The 25,746-nt window shown below is 44.8% G+C and overlaps 2 protein-coding genes across 2 annotated transcripts in view; both read left to right on the top strand.

The window, feature by feature from the left end:
* The window catches only part of NAAA (N-acylethanolamine acid amidase), an 11,049-nt gene extending 10,964 nt beyond the window's left edge, over positions 1-85 (top strand). The window contains exon 10 of the mRNA XM_009324022.1: positions 4-85. Within this exon, the coding sequence (XP_009322297.1) occupies positions 4-79 (76 nt within the window). The 3' untranslated portion in view covers positions 80-85. The remainder of the gene's footprint in view (positions 1-3) is intronic.
* Positions 86-8,863: 8,778 nt separating this feature from the next.
* Positions 8,864-25,270, top strand: PPEF2 (protein phosphatase, EF-hand calcium binding domain 2). Its single transcript, XM_009324045.1, has 16 exons — positions 8,864-8,924; positions 12,558-12,685; positions 13,249-13,306; positions 14,477-14,652; positions 15,671-15,785; positions 17,085-17,131; positions 17,543-17,709; positions 17,794-17,830; positions 17,922-18,071; positions 18,991-19,197; positions 20,677-20,862; positions 21,561-21,703; positions 22,225-22,331; positions 23,441-23,604; positions 24,194-24,281; positions 24,931-25,270. The coding sequence occupies exons 1-16, from the start codon at positions 8,864-8,866 to the stop codon at positions 25,107-25,109; spliced, it is 2,013 nt and encodes a 670-aa protein (XP_009322320.1). The 3' UTR covers positions 25,110-25,270.
* The last annotated feature ends 476 nt before the right edge of the window (positions 25,271-25,746 follow it).

The following is a 25,746-nucleotide window of genomic DNA, read 5'->3' as shown; positions in this document are numbered from 1 at the left end:
CAGTAACACAGTCTATACCACAGTAATGAGCGCTGCACTTCCAGATAAGTACCAGACATGGATCAGACCTGTGAAGTGAAGAGGTGTAAGTAGCATGCTGGCACTCCTAGCTACTTGTACTTAAATAAAAATTTCAGCTGAAGAGTCACTGAGGGACAAAGCACTGCGGTGGCACTCAAGTGACCTAGCCTGAATTCCTGCTTCTCCCCTTGGTTTGCTTATCGACCTTGGGTAAATACCTTCCCTTGTTGTTTCAGAGATAAGAGTTAAGTATTGACTTTCTTTGCAAAACCCTTGGAGATTATCTTCGGAAAAGTGCTTTATCAGAGATGAATGGGTGGGTGTTGTTGAGACCAAAAGGTAGAGGTTCCCTCTGTGAACGTTTGAGCTATTATTTTTACCGGTCCCACTAGCGCGATACGTTTCACGTGTCTCCTGGTGGGTGACAATGACAGGACGCCCCGCCAGAGTGAAGGGAGTCCCAGCAGGAGGGGTTGGTGCACTTGGCACCGAGAAAGATCAAGCTGAATTTGTGACAGCTGTTCGCAGGCGACTGAGCCTTAGCATCCTTTGAGGGTTTTGTCTTGTGAACTTGCAGAAAAAGTCAAAGTGCTTGAACTCACAAGGTGCCTCACGTGGTAGCTTTAATGGGTTCAGAGAAAGATACCAAGTTACGTTTATTTGTATTCCAAGAAACTCTGGTTGCCTGGTCTTGCCAGAGGCACAAGAAGCTGCATTCCAGTTTGAATAGGTTTTTAAACTCTTACTCGTACTATATTTGTAGCGGTTATATTGGACATTTGATTTTAGAGATTCTGAAGAGTTTGTTTCTTTCTTAGCTCTATACAAACCTGTGCTCTTATTTATCTATCTTTTTATTTCAACAGACAAAATGAGTGAAAAGCTGAAGCTTTCCAAGACTGGCATATGCTTTTAAAATCACTCTCACAAGCAGTACAGTTGTTTTGGCTTGTTAATTACATGAACCATTCAGGAAATAATGACTTGTTAGTTCTTTGAAGTGTTGCAGATGATACTGTTAATTAACTGTAATGGAAGTTTGATTGATTTTATTGTAATTACATTGATGTTCTGGCAGATGTTGATGGCTAAAAATTGCTTTTACTATTTTTGGAAAGGCTTGTGCAACTTGAATGTACTTACGTGCTGACTAATAAAAAAAAAATATATATTTTGCGTGGCCTGTAGGTCTGAATATAATTAAATAAAAATATGCAGCTGATCCCTTGATTCATGAAGACCTGTGGTGGTATTCCTAATGTCATCGTGCCTCTCCCTGATCTGTGAGGGGCTTGTGATCATGAGCCTAACAGGGTCAGATGCTGTGCCCAGAGAGAGCTGGACTGGGGAACGGGCAGACCAAACAGAGCTCTGCAGAACCCTGTTATAATTGCAGAACAGGATCGTCGCAGGTCTTGGTACAGTTTAAGCCTTTGTTGAACCGCATGAGTTTGGCCATCCTGTCCTGACATGCTCTGTGGGACCTTCCTCAACACAAAAATTACTGCGTCAGTGCCAAGGAATGTGACTTTCCATAGTGTGAATTCCAGCGCAGGCAGTCTCTCTCCCCTTCAGCTGTGGTTCTCTGGTGCACAGGCTCAAGCTGTTTTTAGCAGGCTTATGAAAGGTGACTGAGAGTATAGAATAGACTATTTCAGTTGGAAGGGACCTACAACGATCATCCATTCCAACTGCCTGACCGCTTCAGGGCTGGCCAAAAGTTACAGCACGTTGTTAAGGGCATTGTCCAAATGCCTCTTGAACACCGACGGGCTTGGGGCACCGACCACCCCTCTAGGAAGCCTGTTCCAGGGTTTGACCACTGCACAACCACCATACCTGTAGGCTATGGTGCTTTATTCATCAGAAATCAGGAGCTGTTTTAGGAGGTGTGATAGTACAGGCTTTTCCCCCCAGTAGATGGGAGAAGCTTGTGATGGGATAGCAGTGAGGTTAGAAAAGGGATGGTTTTCCTTTTAATGTATTGAAAGTTGCCTTCAGTAGAAAGTTTACAACTGATTTCTATAGTGCAGAGGGGTTTGTTTGTTTGTTTGTTGGGTTGTGCTGTGACCGCGTATTGAATTTAGGCACTTCTTGGGAGCACCCCAGAAATACAGAAGGATTTAAAGAGTCAAGACCTGTGGATATCTTCACATAAAGCTTAGAGGTCCCGTTCTCCACTGGACAAAATTCCTACTAATGCCAGTGAGAATTTTGTGTGGGAGAAGGTGGTTATGGTCGGTGTTGGGTCAGAGCACCATTTCCAGATACGTGCAATGTTGCCTGCAGTATTTGAGCACCGGTTATGCAAACTGTTCCTGAGAGAGCTTTCTGGAGAGGCGGGCCTTTTATCTCCTTGCACTGAGTCTGGCTAAGTGTCATAACCTACTTATTGCATCCTCTACTTCTGCCTGGATAAATGCGCTGCCAGCTTTGCCTTGACCCAGTTTGTACAATGATGTTAGCAGTCATATGCCAGAATGATAAATTTGAAAAACAGAGGGTTCCCGGAGGACAATGAAAATAACAGCGGTCACGATATCTTTGAGATTTCAGAATGACGTTGCTTTAATTCACAGAGCAGGCATCGGCTCCTGGTCCCAGCAGGTTTTCTTTATGTAGCAACCACTCACAAGTAAAGACAAAAGGATCCTTACGAGTGTAATTTTGCATAGTCTTTTTGAACTCAGCAGTGTTAGGCTGGTTATATTCTGGCAGTGGTGTGCCCAGATTCTCAGTGGCATATAAATTTAATCAAATGTATTTGTTTCAATGTGTACAAACAGATCTAAAGTGTATGATTATTTGGTATCCATGAATATTCAGGAAACAGTTGTCTGTTCCTGTCCTGTTCGTGTCTCACCAGTTGTTCAGAACTTGCTCAGCCCCAGCCACAAAGCAGATTGCTGAAATGTGGTTTTTTTTCTGTGTTTTAAACAAGAAAGGAAACTAGATTTGAAGAAGTCTAATTTTCTTTTGTTTTGCTTTGTTCTTTTAAATTATTTTCTTAAAAAAGCCTTGCATTTTATCTGTTAGTAAACATTCAGACATCCTGACTGCCAACAAAATAAAGCCTATATGCCAACTTGAATACTTTTTTTTTTGCTAACTGGAAGGATATATAACTTTCTGGTCTTAGTTTAATGACGTGCTAAAAATATAAACACTGAGAAAAGTGGTGAATGACACGTCTTACAAACTAGATGATTCAACCTGTGAAATGTGTTGAGCTGCTTTCGCATAAGAATTGAATTTTGATAAAAATACAGAGACACGGGATTGTTAATACTTCAAATAAAACCATCTTACTGCTGGAAACATTAAAATGTAGCGCTGATTGGTTTTGGAGGGTTTGGGTGTTTTGTGGGATCTTGTTTGTTTTTTAAAAAAGGAGGATAATTTGTAGTTGTTTGAATTGCTTGCTGATCGTCCTTCTGTTAGAGATTTCATCTGCTTTGTGTGTCCACTTTTTAGAGACTAGGAAGTAAAATAACTTTTCTGCTTTCTCAAGCCCACTCAGATTAATCACTTAGAATTGTTAAGTAATTAATTAGAACTAAGTTAAATACATTATCCTTGCTTCTTCCATCCTTTCGTTTCTGCAGTACAGACTCCCTAGCTACAAAGCCCAAAAGATTTTTCAGCCCAACATAGGGAATGGGTGAAACCTTTAATTCTTTTTCCTCCAGAAGTCTGCATTTAGCAAAAGGCACTTGAAAGTGTGCAAGAGCGGACTCTTAAGATGAGAGAGGCTAACATACTGTATTTCTCATTCATAATCCTCTTGAGTAATCCTAATCCATTTCAGATCTGTAGCTGTTCTTAAGGATCACATGGGAGAGGATTCTTAAGGCTGCTCAAAACAGCTGTGCAGTAAATAAATCAAAGGGTCTGCACTTGTTGCAGAACAGCACACACGTTCTATACTGCAGGTGCTGAAAGACATGGCGCTTTCCGCTGCGTGCCCAAGGGGACAGCTTACTTGATTATTTAGATTCTGAGGAGGAGTTTCTGAAGCTGTAATCGAGCAGATCCCTTCAGAGATTATTGATCACTTTGGGTACTGAATAGAAACAAAAATTTAAAAAGTGGAGAGCTTCTATTGTGTTTATCTTAATAAATCCGTAAGTTAGAAATTGGTGGCGAGGTAAGTTGCATTTTTCTTTTTATTTCTCTGTAACAATGTTTTGTGTTCAGCACTAGTTACTCGGCACCCATAGTTTGAGGCGAAATATCCTTTTTATATGTCAAGCTGTATAAAACTGCGGTTGGGCGTCTTCTATCTGAGATTCTCCTTTTTGGCACTGCAGTAGCTGTGCAGGTGCAGAGGTCAGTGCATGTGTAAAATAAACCAAGCTTCACCGTCTCGTTTCCAGCTATGAGACGTGCCAAGTCTGATGTACACGTGGGGACATACATAGGTATTTACTCTAGGAGGGCAAGGCAGGATGATCACTTTCCCTAGTGCTAGCTAGCACTTGGGAAGAAATATTTATTTATTCTTGGGAGAAATATTTGAATTTTTTTTTAATTCATCTCTAGCTCTTAAACAAATTGTTGCTGTTTTTCTTTTAGCAGAACTTAAAATTTCTGTTTCCCTGTTTTTCAGGTTTTTTCCTAGTAGGCTTCCAGTAAATCTGTTGTATCCTCTCACTGCCTTCCAGGTTCTGCTCATCTCTTCCCTCAGTTGCCCAAATGCCTATAAAATTGTCAAGTTAGTGGGGATTCAGTTGTGCACGTGATACGTGAAGTGTGTCATCTTTCCTAGGAGCCCTGTCGTTTTGGAGTTAGCTTTGCGTTAAGCTTCTGTGTTCCTCACAGGAAGCCTTCGATTCACGTGGGTGGAACACCAAATTTTGCACAGATCTGTAACGTGGACAAGCTCAGTGATGTGACAGAGTGTGTAGGATTTGATTCAAAATGCTGTCGCTTGCTTTGGTTTTGAAGGACTTAAAATAATACCTACGGTAAGCCAGGAAATTTACCTAGGCTTTTGTTGTTCTTGTTTTGGGGTGGTTGACACAAATGGGTTTGTGCAAGTTTTCCTTCAATGAGTTTTATGTGGTATTATACGGTATTATTAAACGAGTCAGCAGCTGGTGTTTAAGAGTTGCAAAAATGAATATATTATCCGTTGGCTTGGGATGTGTATGTGGAGTCTGGCTGTTACGTGTTTCTCCTGCCTTTAGAACGCTAACTCTGGTGAACAGGGAACGTGCATCTTTTCTACACGTCTGCGGTCTTCTACTGAGGCACTGGACTTTGTTGTTCTGTTAGTTGTCTATGTCCACGTGTGGCTCTTGAGTCCGTGCTTTTTTTGGTGGTGGTTTAGTTCTGCCCCGGTGTAAGTGCATACAGCGGGTTTTATCACCTTGCTTTACTCGGCATGCATGCTTGCTAGCAGATGCTCTATGCAGCAGCGTATACCAGGGGAGAGCCTCATAGGAATGTATTGCAGCTTCTCAGAAGGCGTGGGGAAAGCCTGTTTTAGAGGCCTTCTAGCTGCACCAGAGAACACGTAAACATCTCCGCAGGAGGGGAATGGTGGCCAAGAGCAAGATGAGAAAGGAGCGGTCTCTAGCCGGCTGTTTCCTAGCTGCATCATTTTGTCTCACCTGGTTGTTTAATACAGCCTGTATTTGAGATGATGCCACTGTTCAACTTCTTCAGGTCTTCCAGGCTGTGTCTTTATGGGCCCTTGTTCCTCCTCTTTTTCTTGGGTACAGGATTTTAGGAAGGGGAGGGGTGCACGTCACTGTTGGGTGGATGAGGAAGGATCAGAGCTGCTGAGCAGTTGGACTGGCTCTGTTTCTTCCTCGGTCCTCCCACCCTTGAAACAGGTTTGATTCCATTGGAGTCTCTGGTTTACTGCTGTGCGCTCCTTTGCTCAGGCTGTGGCCCTCAGAAAAATCTGAGGGTAACGAAGTGAAAAAGTTCGCAGCCCCAGGAATTGCTTGGGAGAGACCTGTTGACAAGACCGTTTGCAGTAGGACAAATAGGTAGGTGGTGTTGCCTGTGCTTGCTCTCTGCAGGTGCTCCTAGGGCACGCTAATACTAGAGCATCCCTCGGTATGGATGGCCAAAATTTATGTTTAAAGTAGGGCTGTCCAAATAACAAATGCTTCTTTGTTTTGCAGGGAAGGAGGGCAATGAGGAAAAGCTTTATTCTGTGTCTCCAAAGGTCACAGGATAGGGAGGATTCACTCCTCAAATCCAAGGTCACAAAGGATTCACTCCTCAAATCCAAGGTCACATTCTATCAAAACAGATAGGCAGTACCCCTGAACGCAGCCTAAGCAAGCAAAGTACCTAACTCTGTACCTGAGCGCTTGCCTTCAAATTTGTTCTCCATTTTTTAGAAGTGACCTGGAAGTGTTTTAGTTGCTGAAAAAGGATTTTTTTCCTCATGTTTGCATTTTCAAAGGTATCTTTAAAGGCACTCACCTCTTCCGAAAAGCTGAAGCGTCCGTCTTCCTTTGAAGCTGGTACTGTCATGTTCCTAAGCAGCACTGAAGATACAGCTAGGCACGCAGGCTGTGTTGACCTCCAGTGTGGAGGAACACGTGTCTACACTAACCATGTTTCAGGGGTTTTCCTTGGGACTGGCTTGAATCTGGTCCTGTGGACTGAACTCCCATTAGGCTGGAGCGTGTCTTCTGGTGTCATTTCATCTGAAAGGAACCCGTGTCACGCTCTTTCAGGCTGCCCTGCCAGGTTATACCAGAATGCAGTTACGTGGAGGTGCTTGGGGATGACTGTTTCTAAAGCAAGCTCCCAATACAGAGCGAATCCTTGCTTCTGTGGATAGCTAATATTTGCTGAAATCTTCAGATCTGTGTCTTTGAATAGAAGTTTTTGTTTGGATAGCCAGATGGGAGTTATAAGTCTACACTGAGAAATTCTGAGCTTGAAAATTTGTTTTTCCTGAAATGGGATTTGCCTTGTACAGGAGGTTACAAATAAGAGCCTTTAATGCTAGGGATTCTGATTTTTGTGTGCAGTTGTCCGTTTGAGTAGTTCATAATCTGAAAAGTTGTCAGAGTACCTGCGTTATTTAAGCACAAAGGCCATAAAGCACCGGATGTAACTGGGCATAATTCAGCAGTGATTTCAGGCCATTTTTGACACTGATACGAAATAATGTCGTTAGAATAAAACTAGAGTGACTGGTGTTTTGTTGAGAGCATTGCTACGTACCCTCCTGTTGCGTCAGCCAGTTATTGTGAAGATGCCATTGTGCAATTCAGCATCCTGGGCAAGGTAGAGAATTTCTGCACTTCATCTGCCTTAGAAACTTTCCGTGCTGAAATGTTGCTTAGCACGGCTGATCTTCCTGAGCAAACGCTGCACACATGCACCTTGTACAACACCAGACGTGTTCCTTCAATTAGCGTTTGTGCAGATCTGTAGCTATTTTGAGAGGAAAGATGTGGGTTAGGTGGAAAGAGATTGAAGGAAGCAAAAGGATTGCGGGAAGTGAGAAAAGGAGACGGACTTTTCCCTCTGCTGGGGAGAAGCGCCTCTGTAGCCACACCGTCCCAACCCTTCAAAATCCTTTGAGCTGTGGTCTCCTGCCAGCAGCAGGCTTAACGTTTTTACAGGTGTTTATTTCCTTCCCTCCATTTCTCAGCTTTCTCCTCCCCCAGTTCTGGGTTAGAATAAAAACCTGTATAATTTTTACGCGATACAGCCTGGGACCGCTTTGGCAGTAGTACATGGAGTTTTGTTTTTCCTACGTGACTGTTGTTTTTTTTTTTTTCCAGAGGAAACATGTCTGACTGTGAACGACATTCTAGTTATCCTCAAAGTGAGAGATTTCAGAATTTCACCTAGTCTTGAAATAGGATCCGCAGCAGTGAGGTTACAAAAGTCTGGCTGGCCTGTCCTTTTATACTGGCCAGGATCTGAGCAACTGATGGTATAATATGCTCCCACACTCAAGCAGATCCACGAGGTGAAGGAAAGCAGTGTTTAACAAAGCTGATTATTTTCTTATGATCGCTAATTGTTATTTTAGACTTATCTCCCCTCTAGCTGTGGTACTGCAAATGCATGTAAATACCATCTGTGTGTTCATCCCTCCTAATGAGAGTTATCCTTCACACATGGCTATATGCGTGAATATTTGTCTGCATATACTTATTGTTAATGAATCAACTTAATGACTTTTGTAGTTCCTGATCAGTATTGAAAACCTTTTTTTCCCCTGTGCAGCGTACGACTGCCTCCCACGTGCGGTCATGTGTAGTATTTTAGCACCTTCATCCAGGTGCTTCAGCTGCGCATGAGGAAGGGGGGAAGTAGCATGAGGATTCGGAGATGTAGTCTGCTCTCAGAGCTCAATCAAAATTATTTTATTGTAGCATCTGAAATGAAGGCTCAGGTCAAAGACTGCCATATTGCTAAGAGATAGCAGCCTAAAACTAGGCATGTGAAGCATTGTGAGAGTACATGAATGCCTGATTTATACATCAACCGTACAATTACAGTACCTAGATATGCAATCTCTGCTATTTTTATACAGTTAGGAAAGGTGCTGAAATGATTCCTATTTATATAGCTGACTCGAAATTTGAAACAGTGAGAGAGAAATCCTCATCTGAGGTTGTCTAGAAGACAACAAAGTAGCTGGAAAAACCTGGTAGTGGAAGATGTACTTGGGCACAAGACAGGCCATCTGCTCGTTCATCTTAAGTGTTAATATATTTAATTATAGATTCTCAGCACTGTGGGACATGTTGCAGCTGTTTTGATTCGACCGAATGGTTTTTCCTGCATCTGTTTTGTGGTTTTGGTGACACTGGTCCAGCCTGCAACGTTCTAGGAGCATTGGTTGGAGAACATGGGATCTGGTAGTTCTGTAAATGCCAACTACAAGTACTCCCTGCAGAAGTCTGAAAATGGTGAGTGATTCTTTGAAAAGTAAAGTTTTCCTGTCTGCTTCAGCACATGCCGTTAGGAGGTTGCAGTGGATGTGTTTCTTTTCTGAGTTACCTGGTTTTCTTGATAGTATCGAAGCAAGGTTATGTCTTTCAGTATCCTGTGACAAAGGAGTCTCGGCTGTCAGGCAGAAGGCCAACAGGCTTGGGAAAATAACAGCTATTTAGACCAGGATTAGATTAAAATCAACAAAAACCTGACCAGAAATGAAGCAGCAAAAAGCAATTCTATTAGAACTAACATCCGATGGATTAACCAGTTGCTGGCTAATGTGTGTGTTGTCACGTGCTGACAGCGAGATAGATGGTATCACCCTGCTGCTTCTGGTGGACTTCGTTTTTAAAGACTGTCTTAGCGGCGCAGGACTGATAAAGCAGAAGCATTAGCAAAGCCAAAATAAATCTGGTTCTAAAGAAGGTAAGATGGTGTGGCTAAGAAAAGCAAAAAGTGTGCTTTTTTCTCATTATGTCAGTGCAGTGCTCTTAATCTCTGCTAATAATCTAGACTTTTTTAGGGCTTTTGGAGCTGTAATGATTTATTTTTATGAAACCCTCTGTATGATAGTATCAAATTTCTGGGTGTGTGCTTAGGTCTGCTATGGAACAAAGGGAGTTTATGAGTGAGACTTCACACGTAAGAAGTGTAAAAAAGTAAACGGATTGCTTTGTTGTTTGAATCATTCAGTCATCAGCACTGGCAGAACAGCAGTATGGTGCAAACTGTTTGCAAGTTCTTTGAAAGGAAAAATAGAAATGAATTCTTCATTTAGAAATGAAGAAAGCAGGGATACCGTTGTGACTCAGCCTTTTTTGTTTGTAATTTTTCTTTGTTGAAAAACTCCACCTTTTTTTTTAAGGAAGTTAGACTTGTCTATTGTCTATAGCACCAGAGAGCCATGGACGTTCCCAAAAGGGGAAAGGGCTGTTTTATGATAATGGCTTGTCTATAACAAACAAAGCGTAACATAAAACTAGTTACTTATTTGAAACTCTGCATTAGATCCGATACCTCATCAACAGTTTCCCATGACAGTAAAACCTCTCCGAATTGCTTGCATCTGGTTCTCAAAATCCTTCAGATCTGCTGATCTGCAGATGTGGGGCCGCTTAGGACTTTCCACCCAAGCACGACGTGCCAGGTGGTGTCCTGTCCCCCTCGCATGACGCCCAGAGGCTGTTCCCTATGGCAAGTGTAGCCAGCAGAGCTCTGTTAAACCGGCCCTGCACTTTAGCGAAGAAGGGGATGGGGAACCCGAGAGAGGGTGCAGACTCTCCCTCCTGTAAGCTGATTTGTGAACTATACTGCTAGCATGAACAGGCAAATTTTAGTTTGAGTGCTGCCACTTTGGCATGCTTTCAGTAGGTTATACAATGATGTATGATTCAGTTTACTGCTTGGATCCTCATAAAATGTGGATAAATCTCTCTCTCTTCCTTTTTTATTATTTTTTTCTGAACTAGTACAAACACTGCCAGATGGAACTCACCCAGGTAAGTTGGTAAATTAGAATACCTGGCTTTTCAGTTGCAGAGTCAGTCTCTGTAAAAGTAGTGTAAAAAACCCAATGTGTTGCCCATCTGGAGCTTAAAGTGCCATGGACTTGATAACGAGTCTTTCATAGATTTTATTCTTAATGTTCCAAAGGATCTAGTTTTCATTGGTATATGCGGAGTCGTAACTATGAATTTCTGCTCGGGATTCAGTTGAAATACACCTGACTCCTACCGCAGTAATCGGACATTTATCCACTATTAGGGGAATGCAAGATATTTACAAGTTGTTTATTTTAGAGAGTGATTATGGCTGTGATCTGGTTACGTGCCAGCTGAATTACTGTACAGGGACTAAAGCAGCTAGTGTTGGGTCTGTTATAAAGGAGGCTTGAAGACGTAGCATCAGGAGCACCAAACTGCAGAAAAAAAATTCAGCCTTTTTTATTTTTTCATAGCCCAACAGATCAGTAAGCATTTTCTCCACAAGATACAAGGCTCAGGCAAAGAATACATAAGTTATTCTTGAATTAAGGCTAGCCAAGTCTTACCTTCTTGCCCATGACTTCACCATGACTCAGTTTCCCAGCTGCACAACAGCAATAGCTTCTTCCCTTTTTGTGCTCTGCAGCTCCTAGTGCTGTAACAGTAACGTAATTTAGAAGGATTAGTATTTTCAATACATAAGCCATCAGGATATCTTCTTTAGGTAAAGGTCAGTGTTTCCCGCTGAAGTACATGGAGGGTGGTTTATGTTATATAATTAATGCAAGCTAATTGAATTAATGTGATCTCTTTGTCTCTTGCTAGCACTTAGCAGCCTTTGGGGTAGGGGTGGGGGATGTCCTTCTTTTTAATAAAGTTTTTCTACCTCATTGCTCTCCCTGCTTTGGTGAACACGCCAGTGCTCTCTCACAAACCAGATGCCAAGGGAATACAAGCTTCTGCAGCAGGGCTAACTCTGTAACTGTCGTCTCCACTTGATTTTGGGGCCAGCCTGTAGATAGAGCAGACACACAGAAGCATTGTTAGAAAATGTTTGAAATGTAGGGTTCTAGGGTAGGGCTCCAGAAATGAACAGGATGGGACACAAGAGCGTAATGAAAAGAGAGATGCCAAGTAGCAGAGCTGGTTGGCAAGGTGCTGTAAAGCAAGCAGGCGGTCCAAATGTGGTCAAGACCAGCTAAGGAGGATGGAAGAGTTTCTAGAGTTACATAAAAGTTCTGTGGCAGAACTTGAAAAAGGAAATGGGAAACTGCACCGATGTACTTCACTTTAAATATGCACATACCCCATCTGAAATAATCTTTTAATGAAAAACACTGGAATTGGGAAAATGCAGAGGAATGGTTATGTTTTAAAGATCAGGGCAAACAGCCATCATTTGGGGGGAAGAGCCTGGTGCCAGTGCTGGCTGTGGATTGAACCACGACCAGGCACCTGGAAATTCCTGGCATTTCGTTCCTTCTGTGTCATTAAGTGGCCAAAGATCTGTCTCCCTCTTTTCACCGTGGGTGTTAATTTTGTCTTTATTTTATTCCAAAGTAATGGTATGTTAACTTTTATGCTAGAATAGATCCCTTCTGAAGTTTGTCCAGAACTGCAAATCTGAGGTATTTATTTGGCATAAAGGAAGGTAGACAAACGCCATATTTTTAAGGCTCTGGAAGGGCATTTGGTGTCTTGTTTTCCCCCAACTCCTTGTGTGGTCTCAGTCAAAGCTCTGGTTTCCTGAAACCCCAGTACCTAGACTGTAAGACAGACATGAAAATGATCGAGGCAGATAGAAAGGGAGGAAATTGTCTATTAATACTGAAGAACATGTTTGGATCTTTAGGCCCTAGTAAGTTGTTGTTAACGCTGGTGTTGAGGAGCCAGCAGCGATGGTTAGAATTGCTTCAGAGGTCAGGCAGCGTCAGATCGCCCTCTTGAAATATGGCGAAAGGAAGTGGGTGTTTTGTTATCCTTAGTATTTAGGCATCAGAACACCTTTCCTGAAAAAGAAAGGTCCCTCTTCAATTTTCAGGGTCAGGAAAGGAGCGGTAGCAGGGTACCTCAGCTGCAGCCACTGCAGCTCAGCAGGTTGGTTCTGGTTTTGTCCCCTAGCTTTCAAGGCAGCCGTCTTGATCCAACAGTGGTACCGGCGCTACGTCGCTCGGCTGGAAATGCGCCGACGTTGTACCTGGAGAATCTTTCAATCCATTGAGTACGCTTGCGAGCAGGATCAGATCAAGGTAAGGTGCCAAGGAAAAGAATATGTGGGAGAATACATAGGAGGGTGGTTTCTGTGCCACAGACTCACTTGTTTCCACCTACTGGCTGGTAACCCTGCAAGTGCTTCAGTGGGCCAAGGACTGGGTTTCCTGCCCCTTTTTAGCCTATTGATTTCCTGCCTCCTTATGTCTGATGAAACCCTACGTAACGAGTCTTGAAAGAAAGCCATAAGGACCATTTAACATTGTTTTTCCTGAGTCTGAACACAATAGGCAAGTCTAGTTGGTTTGTTATACTTTAACTTTGATTAATATTCTCTTATATGGTTGCCTTGCTGTCAGGGAGGGAGAGGGAGAGCTTATAGGTGTACTGCTGACTGTATGGCTGAAGGTAAAGCTACTTTTTTGACTTCATCGCAAGATACTCAAAACTAGGATTAGTATAGTATGATTTGTTGTACATACCAGACAACATGAGAAGGGCATAGATAATACTTCCAGAAAGAAGATCATGTTAAGTCGCCACTCTCTCTGCAGAATTTCATTCCAGGGTGAATGATGATGGGCTCTCTCTCTTCTTGCAGCTTCACAACTTCTTCAGTTACCTCATTGACCACTTCACGCCAAGCAGCAGTAAAGAGAGTAAGTTTCTATCTGCCAGTTGTAGATGTGGCACCAGCAGCTCAGAAGGTTGCACCCTGTATTGATTAGTTGCCCAATGCTGGCCCTTCAGGATGGCAAAGGGGGCCAGGAGAGTCTAAAGAGCGATGGCATCAGGAATTTGGATAGGGAGTGAATTGTCTGGAGACTGTCAGAGCTGTGCGAGGGATGTGGGGCAATTCCTGCTCCTAAGGAGCTGGAAGGGGGAATAAAAGCTCAGTATGTTTTCTAAGAGCAGTATTAGAAATCTGCCTTTTTCCAGTGATCCCTGGTAACCAGGGCTTTGCAGAGTCCATTTCTGAAGCGAGAGAGAATCCATCTTTAGGGAACTGTGCTCTAGGGTATCTACTTTATTCATATTTAGTCTCTCACTTACAATTGGGGTGGGGCGGGGGGAGAAGTGCTGTGGGAACCAATACAGTATCTTCCTGAATCTACAGGGACTATTATGTTATTTCTTAGCGCTGGGAACTTGCTAATGAGCTTAGCTCTGAAATCTGATGGTAGTAAGTCAAAATTAACTATTTACTTTGCTGACCATAACGTGCTGAAGTCCTCGCTCCTTCCTTTCAAACCACCACCCTTTTTCTCACAACCACCCCACATATTTTACAGCAAAGCTCTGTTGAGGAAGATTTTTTTTCAGTGTCTGTATAAAACAGGACAATAACGTCCTGTTCCTTGACTTGGGCTCTGAGATGTTACAGCAATAAAAAACCAATGCGTATTTATACAAATTTTGTGCAGCACTGAGAATGTAGGTGCAAGCTTAGAAAAAACAGTGGGACGTAGGAGACAGTTCCTTATTACACAGTTTGCTTTTGCATGTCATTGAAAATAAGATTTCAATTAGCCATGGCAAGCAACGTCTGTCTGGCTCTACCAGCATTTTGCAGAAACTAGCGTAGCTGCCAGCACTGCCCAACACATAGCACACGGAAACTCGTCCCCGCGGCCTTTTCCCCACTGCAAATTCTATAGCGGTGTCAAACTAGGAGCTAGCCTCTGCCGCTGCCATTGCTCATGAGCTCTAGCCTAATCAAACAGCTTTTCTTTAGCAAATTACTAGGACGGTGTATTGAGCCAACTTAACTTTTTCTTGTCTCTTTCTCTTTTTAAAAAAACAATCGAACTGACCAATCTGCCATCCAGGGGATTTTATCAGTCGCATGTTCATAAGTGGGGAAAGCTTCAAAGAGGCAGAGCTGGAAAAATACTGTGACTATGAATCCATGGAGGTGCCAGACTCCTACACTGGACCCCATCTCTCTTTCCCACTCCTTCCTGACCATGCGACTGCCTTGCTGGAAGCTTTCAAACAGAAACAAGTAAGGATCCCAAAAGGAACCACGCTTTTCTCTATGCAGGGGTGTAGGATAGAGAATTTGGTTTTAGCCTTCCTAACAAGCTAAGCTGATTGGAGTATAGCGAGCTGGCAGGCTGTTAAGCCAAGGGGGATGGAAATGGTATGGTATTTCCCCCTGCCATAGGAACTTTTTTCCTTTCTGAAAATGCAGTTCTGACAAAACTGAAAACTTTTCGTAGGTGTGTGCCAATATTAACCTGAATTTCATTTTAAAAGGAAAAAAACCCATGTCCATGTTGAAACATTCTGTCATTTTTTGTTGCAATTCCTCAATTTGTAAAAAAGTATAGGATGGCCAGATGGAAACAGCTGATTGAAATTATGTTTTGTGCCCTGCAACTTCGACTCGTATTTAAAATGTAAAATGTGAGTTTTTTGATGAGCAGCACTAACAAGACAAGTCCTCATACAATTGCAGTGTTCTGCTGCCATCCCTCAGTCAAGGTGCTGAACTGCAAAATAGGCCAAAACATCCCTTCTCCAAACAAAACGATTTCTAAAACAAAGGTCTCTAGTGTCTTGACTAATATTAAATGCCTACACCCTGGCTTTGAGTGAACATATTTCTGCAGGAGACACGGCAGCTCGCGGCCTGGTTTAATGTGGAAAAGGCTAAGAAAGATCTAGAGGAGCAGCTTCTTACCTGTGATACCGGGCTGGAATTTCTGCTGCTCTAGGAGGTGGTGTTGCCTGGCGGATATAGCCTTGACCACAGGGCGCTAGGGCTTTTGGGTTCTCTTGCCAGCCCTGCCAGTGCCGAGGCTGGGCTGCTTTGGGGTGAGTCTCTTCCATCCTGCTGTTGTCTAGTATTTGCCTCATCTTGTTTGTAAGGCCATAGGTCAGCAACGAGTGTTGTCCCAGTGAGAGTTTCTGCCATCCAGGCTATCGTGGTGGGTCCTTGGGGCCTGTGGAGACAGAGCTGCGTTGCTGCTCAGCGGTCACTGATTTCCTGCTTTAATCCCTTCGCTTTCTCCTAGTAGCAGCTCCACGCTCGCTATGTCTTAAACCTTCTGCATGAGACCAGGAAGCACCTCAAGCAGTTGCCAAACATCAGTCATGTCTCCACCTGCTATAGCGAGGAGGTCACCGTGTGTGGTACGTCTGGGTGGGAGGGCACTGCGCAGTCTCTGGGGCAGAACGCTCACGTGGAAGGGGTGGGAAAGATATAAAATGGTAGCGTGAACATGATGCCCTCCTCTGTACCGAGTATGGAATGCAGTCCGTAAGCAAAATGCGTGTTGCATTGAGAGGCAAGTGGGGCTGTCTAAAATATCTGGGTTTACCCTCTGATCCTGTATTTGAGCTGCTGCGAAGGCTAGCCTGAAGTCTGAAGGGAGCAAGTCTGCATCATGGCCCTATTTCTGCTTGGTCTGGAACGGGATGGGGGTGCTGAGGGAAGGTGGTTTGTCTATTTGTAGTCTGCGTTTGGCTTCCGTGAGATTTTGGGATACATCATTAACAAACCCTGCCCCTAGATGGTAGCGTTCAGCTTGGCATAGCCTGCTGTAGCAGTGGTGCGGTCACAGTGATTATAAAAATGCACAGAGAGGAGTAGGTATGAATATGTGTCTAAGGGAAGATGAAGGGTGATAATGATGGCCTGTGGCTCTTAAAATTGTTATACGTTACAGCAAAGATTTAAAGAATTTTTCAGCTGGATTCAAATTTGTCTTTGTTCTAAGCTTGTAGTCCTTTTACTAAACCACAGAAACTGCACCCAGTCGAGGACCGGCCTCAAAACTCAGTCATTTTCTGTCCTGTTCTGGGGCCTGGGATTATTTAAGCAACAAAGTCCTGGAGCTGTTCTGGCTGAGTCTTCGTTAGCAGCAGCGTATGCATTCAGATCCAGAATACTAACACATCTTTGCGTCCTATCTAGTAAATTTGAAAGAGACAAAGCTTTGCACCATTATTTTCCCACTCTAGGACTAATGTTTAAAGTTTGAAGTATTTCAGAAAAATACGTACTTTGCACAGACTTTTGCGTGCAGTCAGCTTCTGCAAAACAAACCCCTCTCTCCAATATCACATTAAATGAGAATTTAATTTGATTATTATTTTGTATGCAAAGCTTTCTCCCATGTAATGATCAACATTAAACGGTTTCTTGTGCCACGTTGTGTCATCTAAGAGATAAATGAACAAAGCTTCTGAATCGGAGTCTTCCGAAGCTGGTGTAGGTTTTTTGCTGTCCTTCTCAGGCTTCAGCTCAAGCCTTTACATCATGTCCTTTTCCTCGGGCACATTGCGTCAGTGTAAGGAAACTTGTACCTTGAACTTCCCAAAATATTTCAGTGGTCATTAATTTATAGAGATACTTCATAGAAGTTATTTATCGGTGTCTTTTTAAGTTAAAGGTAAGCATACTGTGACTCGTCTTTTTGTGCCTGTTAGGAGACTTGCACGGCCAGCTGGATGACTTGTTCCTCATATTTTATAAGGTAGGCACCGTATTTGGAGAGGGAGGCTGGCCAGGCATTGTGAGAGGTATCGCATGGGTCACGCTGAGACGTGTTTGCAAAATTGGGCCCTTCGCATGCGATTCTCCAGGTCAATTTTATCGGTTTTAAATGTCTTCTCCCTTGCTGACTTTGAAATCTGATATACATGTACATTTGGGAAGTGCCAGTGGACATTCTTCTAAGTGTTGATACCAATGGCAACCATTCCTGCCTGCTTTCGCTTTGCAGTGCATTTGCCACTGGGAGCCTACAGGATAAAAATAAGAGTCGGGATCTATTGTATAAGGTAACCTGGGGCAGGAGTGAGAGAATGTGCAGCTCGGGGGGGAGGTATATGGAGGTCATGGGGAGGCCTCTCTTGTAACATCTGTATGTTCCTTGCTTTCACAGAACGGCCTTCCTTCCCCTTCCAAGTCCTACGTGTTCAACGGGGACTTTGTAGACAGAGGCAAACAGTCCCTTGAGATCCTCCTCATCCTCTTTACCTTCCTCTTGATCTATCCAAAGGAGGTTCATCTCAACCGTGGGAACCATGAGGACCACGTGGTCAACTTACGGTACGGGTTCTGTGCGGGGCTGATCACGATGTCAAAGGTGTCACTGTGAAATCCCACTGAACTTCCTTTCTCCTGTTCCTTTAGCTACGGTTTCACCAAGGAAGTAATGCAGAAATACAAGGTAGGCATACGTTTGTGTCTCCTTTACCACGCAAGACATGGACCTTGAAGGCTTGATGCTTCATCTTTTCCTTTCTGACCTGTCCTGCTAGGTGCATGGGAAAAAAATCTTGAAAATGATTCAGAATGTCTTCTGCTGGCTGCCCCTGGCCACCCTGATTGATCAGAAAGTCCTCATTATACACGGGGGCATCTCTGACACCACTGACCTGGACATGCTTGAGAAAATTCATAGGAACAAAGTAGGTTTCATTTCCTAGATATTGCAAGAGACAACAGTGTTGCTGATTTGTGGTGGGGAGCTTATTTCTACATGTCAGCTTGGCTGTTGATGAGACAAATCTAAAGGATGGTCTTCCTAGACCTAAACTGTGTTTAGGTACAGGCTTGGAGTGGATCGCTTTGGTTTAATAGTGTGTGTGCAGGAGGTGTGAACGGAAGAAGCATTCTTGTCTTCTGGAAGATGTAAGGATCGTAGCAGGGAAGTGGTGGGTAATGGCACGCGTAAATAGGTGTGCTGATGCTGACTGTAAAAACACAGTGATGATGGGACTTTGTCCTACAGTTTCTTAGCCTGTTATTCCTCCTAGATTTCCAGAATAATTTTAATAAGTCGTTTAACTTCTCTCTGCCTCACTCTCTAGTTGAGAAATACTACTTCCCTTCTCCAAATGTAATGACAAGCACTTGCGTTTAGTCATTAGTCCTCCCCTCATTCTGCCGCCTAGTTCCCATTGCAGATTAAATCCACGTACTCCACCTTTTGTGAAATGTCTGAGCAGCATAAAGTCAATGAAGAAGAGAGAGCTCTGTAGTCAGGATGGATGTGGGGCCCCAGCTGTAAACCAAGAATGGCACATCCGAGAGGCACTAGTAATCTCCCACAATTAATCAGCGTTTGATGGCAGCAAAGGGAATTGAGGCTCGGAGGTTTGGGTCACTTGAGTCTGCCAATGGAAGATGTTAGAGCTGGAGATGTAGGTTTCCAAGCAGTGTGACCACCTCTCTTTTCTCTCTTACCTCTTTCAGTTTATGTCTGTATTAAGAGGGAAGAAAAGAAAGGAGTCGAATAGAAATGTGGAAATACAGGAAATAAACGGGGAGAGCAAAGTAGAGGCTGACCCGGCAGGGAACGAGGCAGTCCCCAGTTTATCTCTGCAGTCCCAGCCGGCCCAGACTCCTAGCAAGGCCAACAGGCTGGAGTTCTCCAAGTGGGTCCGGCAGACGGTGCAGGAGCAAATCGAGTGGTGCCGCCGGCTGGCTGACATCAGCGACTCGGAGGAGGAGGAGGAGCTCACCTGTGCCAGCGCGGTCTCCTTGACAGATTTGGATGGGCCATGCTGGACTCGCCAGGAGGAGTGGAAGCAGGTGAGTAGTCCAAGCGGGGCCCTGAGCTTGATGGGCTGCGGGTGCCTCCTTCAGGTTTGTTCTCTGTTATGAAGAATCTCAGTACAATATATGCGGGTCAGTGCACAGACCTCTCTGCAGAAAGATTTTTGCTGCTTTGAATAGTGGAGTTAAAGAGCAACTCAGTGTTGAAGTGCCAGTGGGCAGGCTAATGGGGTTTGTGCTCTTTTGTACCTACTGCTCTGTACCCCGAGACAGCCTGGAGTTGATCATTCAGTGGTAGGTGATCAGGAAGGGCTGTACTGTAAGTATGTGATCTCTGCTGCTTGGGGATGTTTCGTTAGATACCTGCACTACATCCAGCCCATCCTGTGGCATGGTTCCCTGGCAATTGAAGAGCTGTGCACGAGAGTCACGTAGGAGAACGTAGGCTGTGTGCAAGACTGGTGCTAGCTGCCGTTCTGCTGGCGCCTTTCTCCTACCCTTGCGAGTCAGCCTCTTCACCGGGCTTTCGGCTTTCTGTGCTCAAGGCTCTGTCCCAGCGTTTGCCCCTAGCACAGCACTCATCTGTTGTTGTATAAAAAAACCTGCTGCTCAGGCATAGAGTGGGGCAACAGGTTTTCTTGATTCACTGCAGGGGAGAGAAATAATAGACAAGACTGATTGTAGAGCCCAGTGGTTATATCGCTTACTGTGTACTGGGGTATCTGAAGTCAGCTCTGTAGGTAATGAACGAGCACATCATTTGCTGATGAGCAAGTCGTGATCTTGGGTACTAAGAGCAGACTGAATTTGTGATTTTAGCTGGGCTGCACTGTGAGTAGATTGCTAGGCAGGTCAGAGCCTGGGAACTTGGTTTCCTGTTTGTGTTAGACCAGTCTGTCTGTAAGACCCTTCTGTGTGCTCTGAAACCATCGTTACTCACTTCACGTTACGTATGACATCCCAGCATTGCACGCCTTATCAGCATAAAGCTATATATTGAGGTCAGGGTTAAAGAGATTAAACTTTAATCCAAATAGTGGTTATTGAGTCAGCACTTACATTTCTGGAGGCTGCGGAATGTCCCGGCTAGAGAGCAAAGGAGTTTAATACTAAGCCTGCTCATGGCCTCAGGATCTGCTGGGTGTTCTTGCCCCGGGACCCGTGTTTTGGGATGGAGGAGGACAGGCAAGGCTCTTCGAAATCTTAGAGGCAGCAAAGGGAAAGCTTGTATCAGGCCTGATTTGTGGACACCCCTCTTTGCCCAGGCACTTTGGGTGTGCCTGTAGCTCCAGGCCAACAATATTGTCACCTCTGTGGTGGAGCAGTCTGTGACAGTCCTGCGGAGCAGTATGGTGGTTCACCTGGGATGCAGGAAAACGTCTCTGTTTCCCTGCACTATGTAATAGCAGCAGTCCAGGGAGGGATTCAGAGACAGAGCTGTATTTGCTTAATAAACTCTGACGGGTGATATCTGCTGGGTACACTTTATTCAGTGAACTTTTCCAATACTTTCAGATTTTAGACATTCTCTGGAGTGACCCCATGCCTCAGGAGGGCTGCAGAGTAAATACAGTGCGAGGTGGTGGCTGCTACTTTGGGCCTGACGTGACAGGGAAGATCCTTGAGAAGTACAACTTGCAGTTCCTCATCCGCTCCCACGAGTGCAAGCAAGAGGGCTACGAGTTCTGTCACAACCGGAAGGTCGGTGAGGAGGACGGCGTGAAGGATACTTGGGTTTCCATCTGGCCAGGGTGGGGTTTCTGTGGTGGCTTGTCTCAGCTCTGTATTTCTTCCAATGGGGCTTTGTTAAGTACATACAAAATCGTTGAACAGCCTTATTGGGAGTTACTGAAGTGTGTTCCCAGCTGAGGTTTTACGTCAGGACAGTCTGGAGCCACCTACTCTGTTGGGGTCATCTGTTGTGCAGGCAAAGCACGTCCTTGAGTGTGGTAGCCGAGAAAAGATCTGAACCCATTTGGGCCATTGCCCCCACTTAATGCAGCTACTTCTGAAGATGACGTACAAAAGGGTGTTACTAAGCTGCTGCAGAAAAGTTTTGCCCTCAGAAGATTCAGGGTCACTTCAGTGACTTCAACAGGGACGCTTCTGACTCTGCTCACTGCAGCGGAGAGTGGAAGTTTGTCGGGAGAGTACAGTGAAATCGCAGAAGCCCAGCGTGTGGCCAGATCCACATGAGACCAGTGCCGCCCTCGAGGAACTCACACCCGTAAGGCTTTCAGGCCAGCCGCCACCTCGCTATTCCTTTTCCACATAAAACATGGTGCTTTCACGGTCTGTTAACTCTAGATGGGATCGGTTGTGTTGTTTTCACTGATACACGTATATATAATAGAGGATGTGTGTACTGACTGTAAATGCCTCTATTTTTTGGGGGTTAGGTGCTGACCATATTTTCAGCCTCAAACTACTATGAGATTGGCAGCAACAGGGGAGCCTACGTGAAGCTGGGACCGGACCTCGTCCCCCATTTTGTTCAGTACCAAGCGAACAAGATGGCCCATACTCTCACCATGACCCAAAGGCAAGGCTTTCCGGTTGCTCTGTATTCACCAAGTCAAAATTCCGAGAGGGAAAACTTTGGGAGCTTTGAGAAAGTTTGGCTCTGGAGCTGAACTTTCACAGCTTGATTTACTAACTCATAGCGCTAGAGGAGGATTCAAGCTTTGTGCAGAAATTACTGAGGGAGGCTCAAGGGTTGAGCAGGGAGCATTACAAGATCAGAAGGGGACTCTTTTTTACAGACTGCTGATTTTCCAGCTTCTCTTTTCAAAGTCAAGTTTTAACTTTTGACCCTTGCCGAGGTTCCCTTCTGCTTTGTTGCTTCACAAATTGATGCAGGGATTCACTGCATCAGCTGCGGGGAACTGTGCTCCAGGCATGCAGTGCCTTGTCACGAGTACTGAGATGCAGCTGTAGCTGTGCAGAGCAGTTGTGCGGGGGTCTGGGCAATCCACAGCCAGGCCAGAGGACCGGGAAGGTGCGGCTTCTCTTGTGCTTCGTGGCAAGTCCTTAATGTGTTTCTCTCTTTTCTGCATCTTCCAGAATCAGCAGAGTAGAGGAGTCAGCCTTTCGAGCCTTGCGGGAAAAGCTCTTTGCTCACACCTCAGCCCTCATCAGCGCGTTCAAGGCGTACGATAAGGACAATACGGGTAAATCTGAGCCGAGGGACACTCAGGTTAATTCCCTGGTAGGACAGGGTTGAAGCAGCTGAGTTGAGTGTGTGGCTGGTTGGGAGGCTCCGCACTGACAGTTGTCAGTGACTGTCACGGGGAGGCTGTGTCAGACCTTGCCACAGCGTTGGTCTCATTTGCTGTTATTCAGTGTCTCCGCTGGGAACCTGTTAATGCCTCAGGGTGGAATTATAACGAGGGGGTGTCAGAGAAGCAAGAGGTGATTAGCCTGATGTGTAGCAATTTAGGCGTGGTACTAGGAGAACCCTTTGGAACAGGAGTATCGAGGAAGCATTGGAAAAGATGACGTGGAACATGTCTGTCACATGTCACTTGGGAAGGGCCAGGCGGTCTCTAGAGCCCCTTCATCCCTGGAGTCTAAAATCACTGGCAAGAGGAAAGCGAGGGTTGTCCTCCGTGGCAGCTGCCTCTGTCAGAGCCTTAAGGAAGGAGCTGAGAGTTCATAATTCTCTGGCTGCCAGGAGCGCTCTGCTGGTGCAGCAACCAAATGTGTTGCTGAGATCTGTCCATTTGTGGGCCGGGGGAGAAAAGGGACACAGCGGTTGGCAGAACTGCTTTCTTGTGGGTAGAACGGCTTTCTTGCTTTCTCCCCTGGCAGCAAAATTGTTCACAAAAGTCCAGTTCAGCTGTTATAGCAAGCTGTTAAAACTAGGGGCTTTTCCATGCTCCTGGGTCACTGAGGAAGTACTAGTTGTGTAGGCCGGGATCTGCAGGGTGAGCCTGGCTGTAGGCCACGAATTTATAATGAAATATCCAAGGTTAGTGTCTTCCCGTCGTTCAGATGTTTGCAGCCCCACGGCCCTGATTTCTTGCAATGATCAAAAGCTTGCTGAGGCTGGGGGGGAGCAGCGAGTGCACTTGTGCCTGCAGCGGTTGATGTCTGTGCAGCCATGCAGTGTTTTTTCCTGTACTAAAGCGCTCGAGTGTGCCGTGGAGAAATGACACTGTTGCCGTCAGCAGCATGGTAGACTGGGTATGCGTACTGCTCTAGGCTTTTTACTTTGCCTTCATGTGCTTTCAGCTGCCCGCCTCTCAGAGGCTGCAATGGCTCTCCCTTTTCCTTCCAGGAAGGATCACGCTCAGCAACTGGGCAATGGCAGTGGAGTCAGTCTTGCACCTGGGATTGCCTTGGCGAATGCTGAGACCACAGCTGGTGCGCAGCACAGCAGACGGCATGCTGGAGTACAAGTCCTGGCTTGATGACTTGGCCGTGGAGCAGCGGAGCCAAGAGGTAAGGACTCGCCCCCTTCCATCAAAGCGTGATGCAAAGCAGCTCACACGATCCCCAGCACAAGGAACCAAGTATGGTACGAAAGGAGAGCGGATGGTTCCGGTTCCTGTATAATCCAAAATCACATTGAAGTCGATGGAAAAGCTTGCATGAATTTAAGTAGTCCAGAGGCGTTCAGTCCATTGTAGAAATAGATGCATGTGAAATCAAAACCTAGAGGTAGTTTTGGATGCAGGCTTTTAAGTAGAAAAACTATATTCCATTCTCCGAGTCGCAGTTTCTTAATTACACCCAGCGAAACCAACTCTGCAATGGTTAAAAAACGTAGCCCAAGTCACAGTCTTCTCTGTTAGCCCGGAAAAGCTCTGTTCGGAAGCGATACGTTGCTGATGTGCTACAATGCAGAGTTGCTCAGAGGGTCCAGTCATCACAAACCTGTTTCATAAGCCACACACGATGCAAAGTGCGTTGCTGGCAAACTCTTGAGAGGAGTAAACATTTTTATTTACTGGAAGGTATGCAGTAACTGCTCAGAGAAAGCAGAGAGCGGTCAGAAGGATACGAGGAGTGTGACCATGTTGTCTTTCAGCACATCCAGTCGAGCTTGCTGGAAGTCATTTATCGAAACAGATCCAACTTGGAGACCATATTCAGGATCATAGACAGAGATCATTCAGGTAAGCAGGTGTACAGGGGGTGTTGGTCGCTGCATTATATTCCATTCTACTTTTGGGCTCCCTTTAGTATGTACGAAGGCATTTTTATTTAATGGTTTAAAGTTTGGGTCTTTCTCCTCCCTTAATTGGGGTTATTGCCTCAAGAGCTTCTGAAATGTCATTGCAAGTTTCCACAAATGTGACACATTTTTAAGGACTGTGTGCAGTCCAGGTAGAGAATTACTAATTATTTGTTCTGGAGGAGTTCAGCGGAAGAAAAATTGTGATGAGAGCAACGACAGTAATGCAGCATACTCGGGGTCTTGAGCATTACCTGCTTTCAAGCAGTCATCTCCGCCAAATTACTTCGGGAAAGAGAACTAATACAACAGTCTTTGCCTTCTTTTGTTCTCCCAAATTATATTGCGTGTCTTTACTGCTTTAAGTTGTATTTTAGCCAGAGTTCTGCACGCTAGGAAATTTAGTTGCAGCACGTGAAATTAAGATTATGAGTGATTTCTTTCCTTCCTTTAGGGTACGCAGGTGGCAGGGGTGGGATGAGAAATCAAATCTGAGCAGGGGTCGCTCCTTGCATGCTGAGCGGGGACTGACTGGCAGCAGTGCCTATGGCGACCTTGCGCTGAGGTGGCTGTGCCTTCCTTTTCCACAGGTCTCATCTCATTTGAGGAATTCCACCAAACCTGGAAGCTGTTCAGCTCCCACATGAACATTGAACTCACGGATGACGGCATCAATGACTTAGTTCGCAGCATTGATTTCAATAAGGATGGAAACATCGACTTCAACGAGTTCCTAGAAGCCTTCCGCCTTGTCAAACAGTCACAGTAGTGAGAACTTGGTGAGGGTTGCCATGTCCGATGCCTTGACTGTCTGCGAAGCCGGGGGACTGCTTCCTACCTAACTGCAGACGCAAAGCAGGGAAAGGGAAGGCAGGTACCTGTAGCATTTATTGGTTGAAAACAGTGAGTGCCGTAGCCCACAGCTGTGATCCATTTGGGGAAGGTAACTGCTAAAATAGACAAGCTGTGCTTCAGTTCTGACCATTTTTAAAAAGGAGCTGTGTTTTAAGTAGAAATTGCTGCTCAAAGGGAAGATGCAACTTAGTTGATCTTGTCAATGCCTGTGATGAAATGTTACAGGTCTATTCAAGTGCAGTAAAATGGAAGTAAAGATGTTTCCTGTAGGCAGTGTTTTAACCAGGTAGCAACTGCTAGAGCACAGCTTTCCTATTAATAAACAGTTTTTTCTAGATTGCTGGTTCTGAGCTGTTCATGCCTTCTCTGGGTTGTCAACTTTGTTAACAGGTGATATTACCTACTTCTCCCCTGTGCTAAGTTTGTTCTGTAAGTTTGAAGCTACTACATATATGCACTGGAGCAATACTTAGAAAAAACTATCTATCTGTCTGTCTCAGACATCCAAAACTGTCTCTTGCAGGGGTGCTTTTTAAAGAAATCAGTTGAGA

This window comes from Pygoscelis adeliae, unplaced genomic scaffold (assembly GCF_000699105.1).
Source record: "Pygoscelis adeliae isolate BGI_AS28 unplaced genomic scaffold, ASM69910v1 Scaffold55, whole genome shotgun sequence".
Lineage (NCBI taxonomy): Eukaryota > Metazoa > Chordata > Aves > Sphenisciformes > Spheniscidae > Pygoscelis > Pygoscelis adeliae.
The sequence above is the reverse complement of the archived record's forward strand: the minus strand, read 5'-3'. Positions and strand labels throughout refer to the sequence as shown.

What these genes read in the sequence shown, in the direction of transcription:
- PPEF2 (XM_009324045.1), top strand. Translation starts at nt 8,864, where the DNA reads ATGGGATCTGGTAGTTCTGTAAATGCCAACTACAAGTACTCCCTGCAG. An exon ending in GCCAGGAGGAGTGGAAGCAG is followed by an intron (nt 19,198 to 20,676) that starts GTGAGTAGTCCA and finishes CAATACTTTCAG; the next exon opens with ATTTTAGACATTCTCTGGAG. An exon ending in AGTTCTGTCACAACCGGAAG is followed by an intron (nt 20,863 to 21,560) that starts GTCGGTGAGGAG and finishes TTTGGGGGTTAG; the next exon opens with GTGCTGACCATATTTTCAGC.